Genomic DNA, 19,893 nt, shown 5'->3' with positions numbered 1-19,893 from the left:
GCATGTTTGCCTCCAGTACAGTAGGTAGCGATATGCACCTTTAACTTGGGTTTGTAGCCCGTCGGCAAAACTAACGAAGAAGAAGCAGCAGCAGTAGAAGAAGAAGAAGAAGAAGAGTCCGCTTCGTCACAGTGTGTTTAGTGTTTTTACAGACACTAAAGTTATAAATGACAACCACAAAATAGCAACAGTAACTGACAGAGACGAGGAGAGGCTGCCACACGTCTACCAAAAATGAAGTGAGTGTTTCTTCAAAGACAGAAAAAGAAATACGATCCTTGCAAATAATGCTAGCTCCATTGTATCAAGTTTAAGAAACGTTAGCTAACGTTAGCTAAGTTAACTGATATAATTTAGCTAAGGTAACATTAAACATGATACTGACAGCTGCAGTTTACTCAGGTTATCCTCTGAAAGTCAGTCTTTGTATTCGTGTAATTAACTGTGAGATATAGAGCCAGCGTACGCATTAGTTTAGCTTCATTCACTTTTGCTTAGCTTGATTCACATGTCTCGTAAGTTAACTCTGTAGCTGCCAGTACGGTTGTAGTGGGTTTACACAGAATCTGCAGCATGTAAGGAGCCAGTTACTGTTGTTTTATTCTAGGCTCAACATCGAGGGTCTGTTGGTGTATTTTCCATATGACTACATATATCCTGAGCAGTACTCCTACATGCTGGAGCTGAAGAGGACTCTGGATGCCAAGGTTGGTGATGTTTATTCATTTCACTGGATGCAATAAATTTAGTCGGATTAAAAACAATGTGGTATCTGGACAGGCGAGAGCATTATAAACATAGAACAAAACACAATAACAAATGGTCAGACTTAGGAATGATAGCAAGTGTTTATCTTTACACAGAAATTCGCTTATGTAGCGGTGGAGGACGTAACTTACTCAGATATTGTGCTTGAGTAAAAAAAAAAACATTGTAGAAATACTCTATTGCAAGTAAAACTACACACGTATCACCAAATTTGGCGATTTTGATGTTGTATGTGTGTGGTTAGAAAATTTCCCTACTTCTTAAGCCAAATAAACTGTTTAAAAAACACCTTGGATCAGCTGGAAAATGTATCATTATAAAGCTGGGCTGTTTTTCTGACAACATACAAAGTTGACTCTTTGAAGCTACATGGTTCTCACAGGACAGTCTGGCTACAAACATACAGTGACCTTATAGAATATGATGCATTGCTGTAGATGAAATTACAAAAAACTATATAAAGGAGTTAACATGAGCACAGCCTTAAACATCTGCAGTAGTTAAACGCAACATACACATTAATGCAGCAGTAATATTATTAAAAAACGTCACATATATATATATATATATATATATAATAGTATAACACTGGCAGGGAACATCTTACTGCACAATGAGTGCTTATACTTTAAGTACTTTAACTACATTTTGCTGATAATACTGATACACTCTTACTTAAGTAAGTTTTGAATGCAGGACTTTTACTGGTAATGGAGTATTTTTTCACAGTGTGGTGAAAATAAGTAAGGATCTGAATACCACATATCACTGTTTTGTTTTACCACTGTTGTGTTACTGCTCCGGGTAAACAAAGAGAGGCTATTTTGTCCTGAAAAGATTGGGACATAGTTTACACAGTTTGGCTCTTAATGACTGAATAAACACCAGTCATGGGTGAAGTTTAAACTATCATCAGTTTTTCTTTTCCACTGCATCAATGGGAGGACAGCTAGACAGTGTTAACTTTGTGTGTGTTTTTACTTGTCATCTCATGCTGTTTATGTTCAGGGTCATGGAGTCCTGGAGATGCCGTCAGGAACAGGGAAGACCATCTCTCTGCTGTCTCTCATTGTTGCCTACCAAAAGGTGAACTTTGTGTGTGTGTGTGTGTGTGTGTGTGTGTGTTTGTTCATGTGACTTGTGCACCAGGAGTTGTGCTCCACTGTAGCTTCCCACCAGCCAATGCCACATGAGCACCTTAAAATGTTCTGCTCTCTCTGTCTCTCTCAGGCCTTTCCTTTGGAAGTGACCAAGCTAATATACTGCTCCAGAACAGTTCCAGAGATCGAGAAGGTGAGTCAGTGTCAAATAAAATCACATTCAGCAGAAAGTGGAAAGAGTAAATCATGAGACATATAGGTTTAAGCCCAGCATCCCTACTCCTCAGAAGTGTTAAAAGGTAAGATAGCACAGTAAACATAAAAAAACCAAATGAAACAGTATTAAGAAGATGCTTTAACTTGTGTGTTATATTTGATCTGCTGTCTGATCAGGTCGTGGAGGAGCTGAGGAAGTTGATGGAGTTTTATTCCAAGGAAACTGGAGAGAGCAACAATTTCCTGGCTCTGGCCCTTTCCTCCAGAAAAAACCTCTGCATCCACCCTGAGGTACGATCAGCTGTTGCACAGGACAGATCAGGACCTCAAACAACATGAGCAAAGCATGAACACACTAACATGCACATTTAAAGCTGAATGATAATTTCTTTTAGATACTGATCAGAGCTTTCTGTTCTTCTTTGTTTCTGCTATATGTCTAAATGAATAAAGGGATGTTGATATAGGAAATTGTCAGCCCGTTTGTATCATAACAGTTACGGTAGTATGTGTAAATGAACTATAGTAAATCTCCCTTCATTTTACCAGGGCACAGATGTTCCTGCTCATCTCAGCGCAAATCCGCTGGCTCTAGAGCTGTTGCTTGAACTACAGATTGTACTTGCACATTTTCATATGCCTGCCAGCACGGACACAAGGTGTATGGCAGCAGATTGAGAGAGAGAGACATGCCCCTATCTCTCTTTCTCTCAAATTCAGATTTAATGGTAAACTGGCATTAAACAAATATAAATCAAGATTCTGTAACTGTATTACCTATTTTTTTCGCCTAAATGTCTTCAGAAACATATTTTAGTACAGTGTTTGACTGTAATAGGAGAATTTGTGAACGAGAAGCAGGCACCTTACTGTTTCCTGTATTGCAAAAACAGAGTGAAAATACTGAGATCAAACAATAAAACTAAGCAGTGCTAATCAAATATGAACCAGGATTCTGTTACTGCATTGCCTTTGTCACACTTACATTTTTTCCAGAACCATATTTTAGCTTACAGTTTAACTGTAATTCAAGATTGTTTGTTATCAGTTGGCTGCGACATTGTTTCCTGTGTCAAAATGGCCAAGCTCACATTATGTTAACCACCAGCGGGAGTGCTTATTGGTCTAGTTCAGCTTTCGAGTAGCTGTAGGTTTTATCACCTCTTGAGCAAAAGCAAATGCCACAGCCCTGTACCTTTTGTTTCTTCTGTCATGTAGCACCAGTAAATGCCTTGTCTGCTTCTATCCAGGTGAGTGCTCTGCGCTTTGGTAAGGAGGTTGATGGGAAGTGCCACAGTCTGACAGCATCGTACATTCGCGCACAACGCCACAGTGACCCCAGCGTGCCTGCATGTCGCTTCTATGAGGTAAGAAGTCACCTGAATTTATCCAGTTCTGACCAGCTGGTATTTTTCAACTGAAGTGGAAGTAGACAATTTGTATTAAAAAAATCATTAATGATAATATCTCCTCACAAAATAACATCACTCAGACGATACTTAATGTAAATAAGTGTCTGAAGAGTGTTACTATTTGTGAACTTTTACTTTCATGTTTACAGAAATACAGAATACAGAATTTTCGACCTATAGTCCCTTTAATAAATGTGATTTATTTGCTTTGTAGTCAGTTTTAGAGAATGTGCATGAATCTGTCTCTTGTTTCCTTAAACGCCCCCATTGTTCTGCTTTTTATCTGTAGGAGTTTGATTCAGTTGGCAGACAGGTGCCTCTTCCTGCTGGCATCTACAACCTTGACGACCTGAAGGACTATGGCAGGAGAAAAGGCTGGTGTCCCTACTATCTGGCGCGCTACTCAGTATGTTGCTCTACAGACTTTTGCACACATGAAATGTGTAGCCTGGTGTGAAATGTTAAAAAAAAACAAAAGTTTCTTATCAAGAGGAACATTTGGTGGCATACAAATATGAAGATAATCTGAAACAGTTACTCCTTACTGAAATAATGTCATAATATTTGACGCTGTTCCACAGAGGTTGGTGTCGTGTCTCTTAGTTTGTCACGTTTACTGTCTGCTGTCTTTATCTCCTCTCAGATCCTGCATGCTAACATTGTGGTGTACAGTTACCACTACCTGCTGGATCCTAAGATAGCTGACTTGGTGTCCAAAGAGCTGGCCAAGAAGTCTGTAGTGGTATTTGACGAAGCTCATAATATAGGTGAGGACATAAACTCAGTTTCATATTAAGATTTAGGGCCGTCACACAGTCTAACAATCACAAAAATGTGACATTATTTTTGTAGTTCTGCTAATTTTACCATAATCTTAAGATCGGCTAATGTGGGGATGACTCAGTGGCGAGTTTCACCACAATGCTGCATGCCGTGCAAAACTTTTGACCTTTGCTTTCATGCAGAATATCAGGGAATTGCCTTGCACAGTCTTTAGCACTAACTTTTGTTGGTAAATTTGGGACATTTGTGTCACACGTGTCTCCATATACACAACCAGAAACAAAGAGGTGAGTTTGGTGACGTTATATGGGGGACTGCTGTGATTGGTGAAACTCATGGCAGACTACGATGATTCAGTCAAATGACTCAAAAGCTGCAGTGATTGGACAAAATTACAGCATTGTGCAGAATTCACAGAGATAGGCTGTAATGTCCAGGAGGGGCTGCTTAATGTTAAATTTTAATTCGTCCCATCTTTTCTTCCCACACCTCTTTGCCACCTCTTTGTGTCTTTCCCTTTCCCTCAGACAATGTGTGCATTGACTCCATGAGCGTGAACATCACCAGACGAACACTTGACCGCTGCCAGACCAATGTGGACACTCTTCAGAACACCATACACAAGTAAGAGGCTGCCTGCAGAAAGTGTCCTGAAACATTCAACTCATTAAGTGCATCTCAGTTCTTTTACTTGTATTGTTTCCTCATGTCTTAGTCCCCTCGTCCCCTAAGGAAACAACATTTGAAGAGAAGAGAGACGTTTTTTTCTTTAACATTTCTGTAGTGTTTGGTGGCTTTTACTTGCTCACATATAATCTAAAAAAAATATAAGAGGCACAGTGAATTCAGCCAGTGGCTCGTAACATGACACAACACAATGTTAAATTGGTTTACATTACTCATTCCTCTGAAAATGGACAGTTTTGTCCCGACTCCTGCATTTAAATTCTGTGCTGTACCTAACTTTTTTCATAGGTAAGTCCCACCACAGTTTGTACTGGGCATGTGACCATACCAGAAATTTAAAGTCAATACCAAAATTCCATGATTGTCAGGGGGTCATGAAAAGAAAAGAAAGTCATTCTGATAAGTGAACTAATTTTGTTTCCTTTGTTAGTAAGATCTACAGATAACACAACTCACAAATCCTTTTTTTTTTTCCCGGAACTGTATCCTTGATCAGGAAAGAATGATCACATGATGAAATTGTCATGTATCCGTCATTGCTTCTTGTAGTGCACCAACTTCCTGTCTCTGTCCTGCTTCCCCTGCTGTCTGATAGGATAAAGGAGACAGATGCTGCCAAACTGAAGCAGGAGTACAGGCGACTGGTGGAGGGGCTGAAGGAAGCCAATGTTGCCAGGGAAACAGACGTCTACCTCGCAAATCCTGTGTTACCAGATGAAATTCTTCAAGGTACAGCTGTTGGCAGCATTGCACATCAAAACTTAAATTTAACACAAATGTCCACTTAGCCCCTTTTATACATGCACTAAACTATATGTGAGAAATGAAAATGTCTGAATCATTTGGATCAGACCTCAAACAGACTTTACCTTTCCAGCTCCCTAGTACAAAGTCTGTGTAATGTCCTACTGAGCCCATGTGGGAGGAAGCAGGTAATTGTGCTGAGAATTCATAGCTAGTTTCTATCTTGAGGCTTGGACGAAACTGGAAGAAAACAAAAATCCATACGTGAAATAGAAGGGTAATTTACAGAAAGACGGCAATGAAAATGTCTAACTGGAGAGATGACGTTCCGGGCAGAAGCAGATATTGTCAGACAAATTCAAGGAACTGCAAGAGACTCTGTTGTTTATGACCACATCATGAAATAGCTATTTGACCGCAGTGTAATCGGCATCATCTCCTGCACGCTCTGCTGAGGTGCTATCTCTTGCATAAACCCAACAGAGTTTTTCTAGTAGGTGAGAACGCTTCTAATTCGGACTATCTCCTGTTTTGTGCTACATGTGTGAAAAAGAAACGATTGGACCTGATTTTTCTGGACATTGCTGGCAGTTCATATAAGAAAACAGTGATAAATTGATCAGAATTTGGTGGTTAAAAGTCAAGGTCACTGTGACCCTTTCTGCATCATACTTGTGAACGTAATATCTCAAGAACATCTTGAGGTAATTTCCACAAATTTGACACAAACATCCACTTCAACTCCATGTCTTTGAACTGATTAGATGTTGATGGTCACAGGTCACTGTGACCTCACAAAACAGGTTTTTGGTAACAACTAAGGAATTCATATGCTAATTATGACAAAATTGAATAAAACGATGAAGTGATGACATTTTATATCCAGAAGGTCAAAGGTCAAATTTATTGTGACATCATAATGTTTTGCAAAACACTTTTCTGGCTGTTATTCAACACCATAACTCAGGAACAGAAGGGGAGACATTTGTTCAGACACTGAATTGGTTATTATAATCTCCATGTTGAAAGTGTGCTGATTGTATAGGTCTTTGGTGCTGCCGGGTTGAAGATGTGTGCGATGTATCCATGTTTGAGAATATGTAGCTTCTTTACAGCAACATCCATATTTGAAGCATTGTCTGCTGTCATGGTTACTGGGATTCTGGACAGATATGGGTGTAAACTGTAACTTGACTGGTTGGTGGAGGCATGTAAACCCAAGGGAGTAATTTTAGTTGGTTGCATCCTTCCTCCTTTTATTGCAGTGAGTTTAGAGTGATGGTATAGACAAAAACACAAAACCGCGTCTCCAAAAAAAATTGACATTGCTGTTTTCTGCTCCTTCCCTCTCTCTCAGAGGCAGTCCCTGGTACTATTCGCACAGCAGAGCACTTTGTTGGTTTCTTGAAACGTTTCCTGGAGTATCTGAAGTCCCGTCTGAGGGTCCAACATGTCGTACAGGAGAGTGCCCCGCAGTTCCTCAAAGACATCTTCGACAAAGTCTGCATCGACCGCAAACCTCTCAGGTCAGTGCTGGCTTCAGCAACTCATTAAAACTGAAATCATTTAAGTCTTTACTCTTTTGGTAAACTAATTTCTGTTCTCTTCAGTAGAAAAATTTGAAAAAGAAAAAGTTGTTGGCAATCAAAATCTGAGATCTCAGGCTCCTTCTAAAAAATGCTCTTAAAGTATGAGTATATATAGTGTAAAAGACGGAATAGGGCAGAAGTTAAAGTATACAGAAAACAATTTAAAATACTATTTATTTATAGTAGACATTTTCTTGTTTACTTACTTAACATCCTTATAATTAATTTTCTTCAAACCCTCATTTGGACACATTTTCTCCTAATCTGTTACCCATCCCTCTGCGTCTCTTCAGGTTTTGTGCAGAGCGGTTACAGTCGTTGCTACGAACTCTGGAGATTGCCGACATTGCTGACTTCTCAGCTGTTACTCTTATCTCTAACTTTGCTACCCTGGTCAGCACCTACAGCCAAGGTACTAAACACTTCTGTACATCTTTAAGTACTTTAACCAGACACTGTCATGAAAAATACTGCTGTAGTTGCAGTAAGATGTGTGGTAGAAGTCAGATTTAGTTTGTGATATCTCCCAAATATTTGTTTGGTTATGTTGCTGTTTACTCCAATCACTGTTTTTTTATTTTTTAGCATGTTTTCTTTTTCTGTTTGAAGGTTTCACTATAATCATTGAGCCCTTTGAAGACAGAACACCAACCATCGCCAACCCTGTGCTGCACTTCAGGTGGTATAGAAAAGAATCATAACAGATTAATGTCTACTTTGGTGTTTGTCTTTGTGGTCAGCACAGGCAAATCCACCGGTAATTGTGAAAATTGGTACAGATATTTGTAGATTTTGCCTAACATTTGAGGAGGACTCTGCAAAGCTCTATGGTTGACCGTTAAATCGCATCATGTACAACAATTTATCTAGTGACTTATATGTCTGACAGTTACAGTTATATGTATTTACCTTTTTCACAATAATAGCGGGTTTCAGTTGTGCAGAAGACGTGGCAAGGTGAGGAGGCAGACATTTTGGGATAAAAGTTGTTTCTGCCATTTACCTACTAAAACATTTTTTCTTGCTCATTTTCACCTGCTCACTGTGCTGTTAGCAGCCAGCGAGTCTCATTCCAAAGAACAAAAATCCCCCATTCTTACTACACTATTATACAATTCTGTTATTATTTTGTATTTACTCATTTTTTCTTATTGTCTTTCCATCCTGGAGGAGGGTTCCCTCCCTCAGGTGCTCTTCCTGAGGTTTCTTCCATTTCTTATTCATTAAAAGTTTCGTTGGAGAGTTTTTTGAATCCAATTTAAGGGTCCTAGGACAGAAGGTGTCTTGACTATGACGTTTCTGCTGAATCTAACCCCTTATTAAGTATTTGCAGGTTATAGTAGGTCAAACATGTGACATGATGTAGGGCTAAGTCTGTGTGCTGTGAATAGTGAAACATTAGGTTGACTTTGACTGTTATCTGTCTCTCTCTCAGCTGTATGGACCCTTCAATTGCCATCAAACCTGTTTTTCAAAGATTTCAGTCAGTCGTCATCACCTCAGGGGTAAGTTAGTTACCACTCTGTCTCTTTCTTCTCTGCTCAGTTTACAATCATCTGAGTCCTGTAATTTACCAAATGTTTGCATTATGACTGGGAAAAAAAAGGAACGTTTGTCTGTCTGAATTCCTGTGAGATAGGCTGTGTGTTTTTTGTCTGTTTTAATATTCTTGAAATACCTTCTCCATTTCTTCTCCCTTCATTCTTTATTGGATGAAAAGCCCATTCTGTTCACCTCTTAAAGGACACTTTCCATATCATGTTGCTTCTTAAAAGATAATCCTGCAGTTTATTTAATGTAATGCTTTACTGAATTTCCCTGTTGCCTTTTTGTTAAAGTGGAAATCGTTTTTACAATACAAGCTTGCTAATACAAGTTTTTCCTGAAACTCATCATTGTCAAGTGAATGTTGATTGCAATCTGTAACTTGGTTCATTCTGGAAAGTTGTTTGATTTTCTGTTCTGCGTGCAGTCATGACGTTTGTAGATGTGTACTGACAAAAAAAATTCCAGGTCTTATTTTAACTCTCCTCTCCTTCTGTTCGATCTCTTCAGACTCTCTCTCCACTAGACATCTATCCCCGAATCCTCGACTTCCGCCCAGTTACCATGGCATCCTTCACCATGACCCTGGCACGGACCTGCCTCTGTCCGCTGGTGTGTAACTGCACTTGGGGACACACACATTCAAAATCACACTCACTGTGGCAGCTCTGGTGTATTGGTGAACAACTGACGTGGACAGATTGTGTCATAAAACCACTAGATTCTTGACCATGTTCAAACATTTAATCACATTTCAACAAGGAAAATTGTGTGACTGAACTGTCTTTCTTTTTCTTCCTTTGTTTTCTCTTATAGATTGTTGGCAGGGGAAATGATCAGGTGGCCCTGAGCTCAAAGTTTGAGACCAGAGAAGATTTTGGTTAGTAGAAATGTCTCTAAGCATCATGTTCTAAAGAGAGATTGACATACAGTAATGATATCACCTTAACAATAAAATATCTATTTGATGAAAATTGCAGCTATGACATAAATACGTACACATTTTTCTTTCTTTTTCAGAACATAATATCTTGAACTGTTCTAAACACAAAACAAATCATTCTTTGTTCAAATAAAATTGCTTTTCTTTTTTTATTTTGTTTCCAGCTGTGATTCGTAATTATGGCAACCTACTTCTAGAGATGTCTGCAATCGTTCCAGATGGCATCGTGGCATTTTTCACCAGCTACGTGTACATGGAGAATATAGTGGCGTCTTGGTATGAACAGGTCAGTGTGTGGAGAGAGACAGCACACACACCTGAGAGACTGTGCTGGTTTTTGTTAATATGGATCCTGATTTATCCTCTTCCTTAAAACAGTAGTATTACTACTACTACTACTACTAATACTACTGCTATTAATAATATTTAAAACATTTGCATCATTGAAACAGAGGAGTTAGCGTGTCAGTAATGCTTAAAGCTGGGGTAGACAGGAACCTAGATAAGGAGGGGAAAAAAAGGCAGAATTTGAGAATACTCCATTCTCCTGCAGCTCCCCCCTCTCTGTTCTAAGCCTATTCCATCTGACGACCACGGGCATATGCACACGCTCCTTACAGTAACCCAGTGTTTCTCATACGTTGATTTATTTTGTTGTAGAGTTGCACACAGCACAGTCAACCTTTCAGCCCCTTTTGCCCTGCTCCCTCTCTGTTTATCAGACCACAAATGAGACAAGAATTAACAAGCTAGTGTTAGCCACCCCACCATCCCTCCGCCTTGCTCTCCACAACTCTGTGGGGTGCTTCCCTGGAGAAGAGTAGGCAGCAGCTCACAACAGACCTTTGGTCGGTAGCTGTAGCGGCTCTTATTTGGCCAGCACAAACCCCTCAGCATCAGGTGTTACAGGAGGCTGGTGGCCAGCGGCAGCACTATGTCTTGTTTTTTAGCTTGGGCAAGTCAGGGCTGGAGCTGGGGTTTGCACTGGTTGTATTCATGTTGTTGCAGCCGCTGATTGGAGGTCTGCCTTTGGAGCTGCTGCCAGCTCTCCTCCTGGTGTGGTGGTCTGTAGCTGCAGGTAGTGAGGCAGAGAGGACGCTGTGATTTCGAGTTCTGTAGGCAATATCAGCTACATAATTGTGAACTTGAAGCTGCAGCCGTGAGCCTTTGTCTCTAGTTAGCTATTAGCTAAGATAGCTATAAGCTATTAGCAACATTATCTCATCATCTCTGAAACACTTTGCCAGTATTAACATGTTTTATTTTGTTTATTGTCAGACTCTCTTTTTGACTCTTTTTTATAAGTCTGTCTTCCTTTTTTGGGTTGCTCAGTGTAGTACTTGATTGACATATTTTATAGACCATTTCATATAACATATGTTCATATTAGTTTTTTATTATAGTAAAAAAAAGAAAGAAGAAGAAGTAAAAAAGGTTGACAGCTGAATTCGGTGGGGCAAGGAGGGACTGAGCAAATGCACTGCGTCAGCCTTTGGCTACAGTTAGCCGAAGCCTAAACAATTAGCATTTTCTCATCATATCTGAGATTCTTCGCAGATATTGACACGTGTTTTATTTCTTTTATCATCAGACTCAAGTCCGTCTTCCATTTTTCGGTTGCTCTGTAGCGTAGGCAGTTGTTGCCAATGCTGGAATAGCAACTTTCTCTGCAGGACTCTCTGCCATTAAATCAGGCTTTCACTGAAGGGCCCTGCATGTGTATCTGCATTTGTACAACAGTCAGTAGCAACGTCCTCTTTCTGAAATGACCTGTGATTGGCCACAGTCTCAGGTAATGGCCTAGATTTTCCAAAGCCTGAAAATGGATACAAGCAGAGGTGCAAAAGTCTAGTTTTCTCTCAGTCCACTTGAATTACTACGGAAGACGAGAACGGCCATGTGTTAGTCTTTTTTTGTGCACTGTTATCTCGTGGTAACGACTTAATTAATTCGTTATCTCGAGATAACAGAGATTGTTTTCTCGTGATAAATAAATAAGTCTGATGATTGCGCGCTGGTTAATGTGATCGTCCTGATTTCAGCCTACAAGAGCTGCCACTGGTGTCCCAGGGAGGTGAAAATGGCAGATCACATTATTGATCAACGCATCAGGATGTACTTTAATCAAGGTCTAACACAGGCAGAAATTGCATTGTGTCTTTCTGTTAGAGATGGCATTCAGATTAGTCCTCGTCATTTAAGGAGAAGACTAGCGCGGTTACAACTTCACAGGCGACGGTTAAGTGATCCTGCTCATCGACGGGAAATCACATCATCTGCTATATGTGACGTACATGCCCTTATTTGGATAACACATCGTGACGTCGGAACCATCAGCCTCCCACTGCATTACGCTTTAAAAAAAATAAAGAATCTGAATTTAAACTCAATTTATCTGACTTACATTTATCTCTTTCATATCATTAATACATAGATCTATGCTTTTGAATGTGATATGCAGCCTGCCTGACTACATACAGTAGCCTTGGCATCTGGCATAGCCTACTGTATGTAGTCAGGCTGCAGGACCTGCTGCGCTCAGAGGTGGAGCGGCGTTTTGATTAGGAGGGACTCCGCGTAGCTGCAGGGCGAGAGCAGGCAGTTCTTGAGGCGGCTCAGGGGAAACGAGTGGATGTGGGTTCCCCGGAACTGACCCCCTTTCCACGAGAGCGGCTAAGCCTTGAGCTGGACATACTGAGGGATGTGTGTAGGGGACGAGAAGTTAGCACCATCCAGGATGTTGTGTCCATCCTGCAAACCTTGCAGCGCCAAACCCGCTCCATGCTGTCGGAGGTGGAGAAGCTCATTAAGCTCTGTCTGGCCCTGCCCATCCGAGCGCTCTTTTTCAGCCTTGCGCAGGCTGAAAACCTGGCTGCGCAACACCATGACGCAGGAGAGACTAACACATGTGGCCATTATGAACGCTCACAGTGACCTTATGGATGAAAGCGATGTCTCGACCCTGCTCAAAATCTTCATCAGTAGGTCAACTGAGAGAAGGTCCAGACTTTTTTTTCATTCAAGTTACAAATAATGCTGTTATGTTCCTTACATGGCTTGATTTAGTTAGCAAAGTTTCATTTTCTTAACAATAAAGATGCCGTGTTCATCCATTCTATAACTGCATGTTATTATAAAATAACTTCAAATCAAATCCTTAATCACTGATAAGTGTGCGTGCGTCCCCCGCCCCTCCCAACAAAAATCCCGCAAACCCCTCTCAGAAAATAGTTCCGACGTCTATTCCCCACACACGGGAAGATGTTTTAAGGTGGGGGGGTTGCCAACTGGATGAATGAATGAGTGACATCATTGTATTTTTTTCCTGCTGTATAGCGCATCGCACATCGCCACTCACTATAGGCTACTGACTGGCTGCCATAAGCTACACACAAATAAAACATTAAGAAGTTCTAACAAATGCAAATTTTATTACATTTTTTTCCATAAGGAGGCCAACAGTAGAATTCACCACATGACAAAAGCAGACAAGAAACTGTAGTTTGAGCGCTGTCCACTGTGCTGAAGATGTCCCCGAGCCTGTTAGGCAGCGGTTATAATAAAATCACTTTAAGCATTGTCCTTGGTGCTGAAGATGTCAAGTGTACACAGATAAAAAAAAACAACAACATCAGCAGAAAAACTGACCAGCAGCAAGCGGCGATCACCATGGCCAAATAACGTGGCATATCTGTAATAAAGAAATAATAACAAGACAGCTGTTGGCAACTAGCTGTGCTGCTGCAGCTACTATTAAATGTGACTGGAATTAATAAACAAGCAGTAAATGCACAGTGGGGGTTATTTGTTTTCTGTATCGGCGTGACACGCTGTGTTAACTGAGTGAATCGTCCGAGCCGGATGCGTGTTAATTTGAGTTTGTTTTAATTTAATTACACTAAAGTTGTTGAGTTAAACTAACCATATGAGTCCTTTTCGTTTTTATACAATTTATTGCTGCATTTTGAAAGCAAAAAGAGTTAAGTTTTTTGGGGTTATGTTATATCAGGGGTTTCAGCTTGGCACCGTGAACCTGTGCCTCCCGCGACCTGTAAAAGTAGCGTTGTGACATAAGCCTCAGTTTCTGTTGTTGGAGAATTGTTACAAGCTGATTCACTGGTCAAGGCTAGGCAAAACAGGTGAGATGCCAGACAGATGGATGGTTTGTCTCTAACAAAATACTTTAGACGTGCTGCAAGAACGGATTCATGCTTAATACATCTGCAGCCAGAGCGCATTACGCTGTCAATAGGCTTTATGTGTGGGGAATACCGTGTTATCCAAACAGATTCAGATTCTTTATTTTTTTAAAGCGTAATGCAGTGGGAGGCTGATGGTTCCGACGTCACGATGTGTTATCCAAATAAGGGCATGTACGTCACATATAGCAGATGATGTGATTTCCCGTCGATGAGCAGGATCACTTAACCGTCGCCTGTGAAGTTGTAACCGCGCTAGTCTTCTCCTTAAATGACGAGGACTAATCTGAATGCCTAACAGAAAGACAGAAAGACACAATACAATTTCTGCCTGTGTTAGACCTTGACTGAAGTAGCCTACATCCTGATGCGTTGATCAATAATGTGATCTGCCATTTTCACCTCCCTGGGACACCAGTGGCAGCTCTTGTAGGCTGAAATCAGGACGATCACATTAACCAGCGCGCAATCATCAGACTTGACAATTATCACGAGAAAACAATCTTTGTTATCTCGAGATAACAAATTAATAAGTCGTTATCACGAGATAACAGTGCACAAAAAAAGAATAATACATGGCTGTTCTCATCTTCTGTAAATTACAGTTTCCTTAAAGTTTAATATTGGATTTTTGCACAGTGACGCCAAGATTAAACTGCCTACCCCATCTTTAAGTATATGTTGTTCTGTTAAAGCAGAATACAGCAGACATTATTTTTCATTGTATGTTTATGAAAGTAAGAACAGTTACCTTATATGTTTTTGTACATGTGTGTTTGTAGGGTATCCTAGAGAATATCCAGAGAAACAAGCTGATCTTCATTGAGACTCCAGATGCTGCAGAGACCAGCATGGCCCTGGAGAAATACCAGGAGGTCAGAGAGACACCTGTCATCTTTCTTTTGGTGTATTGTAATTAAAAGACTCACAAATATTTGCAGTTTACAGCTGCCAAAATGTTAATAGCAGATCAAGTTGGTAAAAGCAGAAGACAAAATGCCATTGATTGATTCATTTAGCATAGCTGTGTTGTAAATGATCAAAGCAAACTCAGTGATATTGTATCTTCCTAATTTCCTGGTGGCAGGCAGACTTTTGACCTCTGACCTTTTTTTTTTGTCTGTGTGTGCTCCCTAGGCATGTGAGAATGGCAGAGGAGCCATCCTCTTGTCTGTGGCCAGGGGAAAGGTGTCCGAGGGAATAGATTTTGGTATGCAACGTGTTCTTCATAGTTATACACGAGATAAGAAAAACGTAAACATTTCACCTGAATTTGGATGTATTTTGAGTTCAGGTTTTCAGCTTTGTAACTACGAATCTTGTTCCGTTTTCTGTTCAGTGCACCACTTTGGCCGGGCAGTCATCATGTTTGGAGTACCTTATGTTTACACACAGAGCCGCATCCTAAAGGTCAGAACTAACAGCGTTACTCTGGCTATGTCTGAAACTACTCACTTTTACTATAAAACCCACTACATTTACCCTCTGACAAATTATTTTTTGAATGTCTGAATTGTGTGTGAAATTTTCTCTGTAGCATTGCCCTCAAAAATTCCCACAATTGAACAAAAAAAAATCCTGTTTGTGGTGTACATTCTACTTTCTGCCAACAGTCCCACAACGAAATGTATCACATTTTATAGATGACAAAATTACCAATGTGCAATTCTCGCTCTGTCAGCAATGACACAAAGTGATGATGATTTAATAATGTCAGAAATCTCAGTTTGCTGCTCGCTACAAAATAAATTATTGAGTGTCTTTTACAAAGGAAATAGTGGTTGAGTGAATACGGGAGTGAGTTTGGACGCAGCTGTCTGGACACAGTCTGACTACAGTCATGGTTTTCTTCATAGCATGACACTGAATTCCTCACTGATTCACGTTTCAGGCTCGTCTGGAGTACCTGCGGGATCAATTTCAGATCAGAGAGAATGACTTCCTGACATTTGATGCCATGCGTCATGCGGCCCAGTGTGTGGGCAGAGCCATCAGAGGCAAGACTGACTACGGACTTATGATATTTGCTGACAAGGTGTGTGGTGATTCTGCCCAGTCTATTTTAAACCTAGTTACAGTACACTGTTTGTTAGCATCACCCTGCTTCACATTCACTGCTGTGAATACAACCATACTGTTCTGATTTTATTGTTAAAGTAGCTCAATTGGAGCAGTTTTTCCCTTTAAGTAAAGGTCAATCAGTTTGTGATGAGTGCGTCTCCTGTTCGCAGCGTTACGCCCGAGCAGACAAACGTGGGAAGCTTCCTCGCTGGATTCAAGAACACATCAATGACGGCAGTCTGAACCTCACCGTGGACGAGGCCGTCCAGCTTTCCAAGCATTTCCTGCGCCAAATGGCTCAGCCTTTTAGACAGGTATGGCTCACACCGGCCGAGCACTAGACAAGAGTAAAACCTGGCTCATGGGTAGTTAACAAATGGAAGCTTAAAAGTGAAAACATAAACAGACCAAGACAAAAATACTGATTGCAAACACAATTAGTTAAAACTCTTTTACATTTTTTTGTGAGGCTGGAGGAGACATGAATGAAGATGTTTGAATTAAGCTCACCACAACTGAGTAATTTCATGATCTTTCATCTTGAAATCACAAAATAATTTAATAATCGCCAGAATCATATTCTTTTTTTCTACAATTAGAACAGTTTAACAATTAGAGCATGTACAGTTTGGGCTCGAAATACCGTGCACATATTCATCGTAGTGCACCTAAAATATGAGCTGTGCACTTAATTCTCAGCTCGACATGCACCGGTGGATGTAACTTGGTTCAGAAAATATGTTGTGCAGGGCTGCCGAGTCATTGTCGGTTAAAAACAAATTTATAACTGATAATGTCCTGACACTAAAAGAGGACAGGGACAGTGCATAGGCAGATAAGACAGAGCCGCACAGCTGCACAGTGCAGGCCTGATCAGTCCAGCTGCTACATGTATTTTGAAGGACGTCTGTTCATGCTGTTACAGTACTGGTACTTGGAGCAGTTAGAAAGGGCAAAGAAGGACTCGCATTACAGCAATAATTTATTACACATCGTATCTCGTCAGATCTAATATGGTTAAAAAAAACGATTCCATATAAGGTTTGCGGAGAAGCATAAGGGATTACTACTAAAAAATGTTTCCATGACTGTATATAACTTGAAGTAAGTCTGTTCAAATTTTGTTGTAACACATTGAAAAAGTCCTCATTTTTAAACTCACATATGAATTGTATAACTGTTTCCTTCAGAAATGAAAAATATACTGTGCAGGATTTTCCTAAAAAGATTATCTATCTCAAGCTTCACTTATGACCCTCTAGAAGTATGTTGTGGTGTATTTTTCTGCAGAGACTCTGCCCTCTGCCTCTGTCTTCTTATTGTCTGTGCTCCAGATGTTTTTTGCCGTGTACCCCCACAGTATTAGGTGAGGTTGGGGCTTTATAACAAGGTAGGGACCAGGTGCCAGACCATAACAAGCAGGCATCCCTGAGATACAGTGCCGAAAAAAATGCAAAAATAGTAAGAGGGAAAACTAAACAAGAGTGAATCTGGGGTTGGCTTTTGCTTTTTTCCCACTGTCACTGTCACTGTAACTAAAATTTTCAATGTAATTTTTTTTCAGTATCACTCTATGTGACTATGACTATGATCATGTAAAATTTGAACTAGAAATTTTTGAGAAAATTAAAGGGAAATTCAGCTCAAATTACATTACATTTACAAAGAAAATGTTGCAGCGGTTGGTGTCGGATTTCTTTTGGTCGAAACTGGTTAGGGAGGAAGTGCAGAGAAAAAGGGACAAATACACCAAATGGTGCAGTTAACAAAACTTCAGGTGTTGTTAATAAAAAAGTGGTGCATGTAATTGTAAAAGTTGGAAGCATCAGTGCATGTACAAAAAAGTATTTTGACCCCCATTCAGTACTGAACTTGATATTTTCATGAAAGGGCTAAATTTATTACTTTGGCCGGTAAAAACACCTCTTAGATTTCAGAGGTCTTGTAGGTTAGTCAAAAGTTAATTTCTAACAGTGTAAAAAAATAAAAAACTTTCAGAGGGGGAAAAAAAATTCTTTTGCCCAGTTAGCAAATCAAAAGCCTGTTTATATCATATAGCAGCTTTCACCTAATTTTAAGTAACTCAGAGATGCATAGTGAGCAGCATAATTAACCAGAGGTCCTTAGTTTAGCAGGACACTGAACATTGTTGACCAGACAGACTGTGATCACTGTACTTGTACTTTTTACCTGCTCTCTAATATTGTCCTTGTCTCTCTCTCCAGGAGGACCAGTTGGGTCTGTCTCTGTTGACTCTTGAACAGCTGGAGTCGGAGGAGATGCTGCAGAAAATTGCTCAGATTGCTCATCAGACCTGAAGGCAATGTCCATGAAGGGTCAGCAGCCGTTACAGTGACATCATTACAACTGGGCAAAACAGCAGATGCAACTAAGGAGTTCCATTTATCCCAGTTGTTGTACAAGATGTTTGGGTTTTACTACATTTTGTACACTCAGTGACTATGTTGACATGCACAGAATATTTCATTTTTGCCCATAATCCAAAAAGAACATTTTCCCATGAAGCTGTTTACATGGCTAATGAAAAATAATATTCCACTAATATTCCCATTTGCAGCAGTGCATGCTCTAAAAAATGTGCCCTAACATGACGTTTATCATATGAAAATATGGAATAGTGGGACGACTAGAGCCACTTGTGCCATTTGCTTCTTTGTGATGGCGGACTAGTTCAACTATGCAAACACAGCCTCCCTCTGTCATTCCTTCAACCACCCTCTTGAAAAGGTTGGTGTTATAATATTTGCAAATATCAAAAAACATGTTGGTACCCAAGTCTTTCATAATGTTTAACAGTGTTTCTCCATCTGACATGAATTCTGGGCTTATCTTTTGGGCATGCATCTCTACCCCACAGCCTTGCAAACTGTTGGTTGATTTGCATACAATGTATCCATGACAGCACCTTAAACAGACACAAGGCCATGTGTCCCAAACTGTGGTAAATTCCCCAATTGAGATGCATGCATGTCCAAAGAATGCTCCTAAAACCCAACTAATACCGGCATATCCCACGTCTCAATCTGAAAATGGTACATTTTGAATATCTAAACAAAATATGCAGTTTACATGCCCTGTATTAAATTCAGAATATTGTCAGGTTCAGAATTATTGTGGAATATTAGTGTGCATGTAAACATATTCAGTGTATGCAGTCAGTGTTACAGATCACTCACAGATACACTGTGAGATGATATAACAGAAATAACAACAGTAATAAAGAAAATCTTTACTTGACATTAAACTCCTAAATCCGATGTGCTATTTTAGAGCATTTCACAGTACTGTAGTGAGAAAAAAAAAACACATTTATTACTTTTCAAACCATAAGTGATAAGCACTGTTTTAAAAGCATGCTGTTATTTCAAACAAGAGGAGCAGATGTGTGAAAATAAGTTCATCAATGGGTCAACATGTTGCTTTAACTACAGAAACATTCTTCCATCAGTGGGTGTTACATTGATCTATATAGTGTCTGTCATACAGACAAGACTACTGTTAGTTTCCTGTGCTACTGTAAATGTACATAGTCACATTTTATACTGGACATGAATATTTGTGTACCTGTTTTTCAACCAAGAAGTTGGAATATAAATGTTTGTATTTAACAGTTGACTTGTGTTTTTTTTCTTAGGAGAGTGTTTCAATCTTGATGATTTTCAGAGGCCTTTTCATCCTGACGAGTCTGAGACAAATATCCTAACTTATTACAGAAACAGTTTGACTCTACAGTAGCTATTCAAGCAGGATATTAAAGCAGCCTTTTTTTTTTTTAAAAAAAAAATGTACTTGTCACACCCAAAAAGACATAAAAGCAATATTTCC

General features: G+C 39.9%; 1 protein-coding gene across 1 annotated transcript; it reads left to right on the top strand.

Annotated features, from left to right (window-relative positions):
• The first annotated feature begins 94 nt into the window (after positions 1–94).
• On the top strand, positions 95–19,890 carry ercc2 (excision repair cross-complementation group 2). Its single transcript, XM_049576128.1, has 23 exons — positions 95–239; positions 608–707; positions 1,777–1,854; positions 1,999–2,061; positions 2,262–2,375; positions 3,335–3,451; positions 3,786–3,902; positions 4,140–4,263; positions 4,807–4,903; positions 5,562–5,695; positions 7,068–7,236; positions 7,593–7,711; positions 7,909–7,978; positions 8,735–8,804; positions 9,355–9,456; positions 9,661–9,724; positions 9,952–10,073; positions 14,769–14,861; positions 15,124–15,196; positions 15,326–15,396; positions 15,878–16,021; positions 16,218–16,361; positions 18,273–19,890. The coding sequence occupies exons 1-23, from the start codon at positions 235–237 to the stop codon at positions 18,363–18,365; spliced, it is 2,283 nt and encodes a 760-aa protein (XP_049432085.1). The 5' UTR covers positions 95–234; the 3' UTR covers positions 18,366–19,890.
• The last annotated feature ends 3 nt before the right edge of the window (positions 19,891–19,893 follow it).

Source organism: Epinephelus fuscoguttatus, linkage group LG5 (assembly GCF_011397635.1).
Source record: "Epinephelus fuscoguttatus linkage group LG5, E.fuscoguttatus.final_Chr_v1".
NCBI lineage: Eukaryota > Metazoa > Chordata > Actinopteri > Perciformes > Serranidae > Epinephelus > Epinephelus fuscoguttatus.
This window is presented reverse-complemented; position numbering and strand designations above follow the sequence as displayed.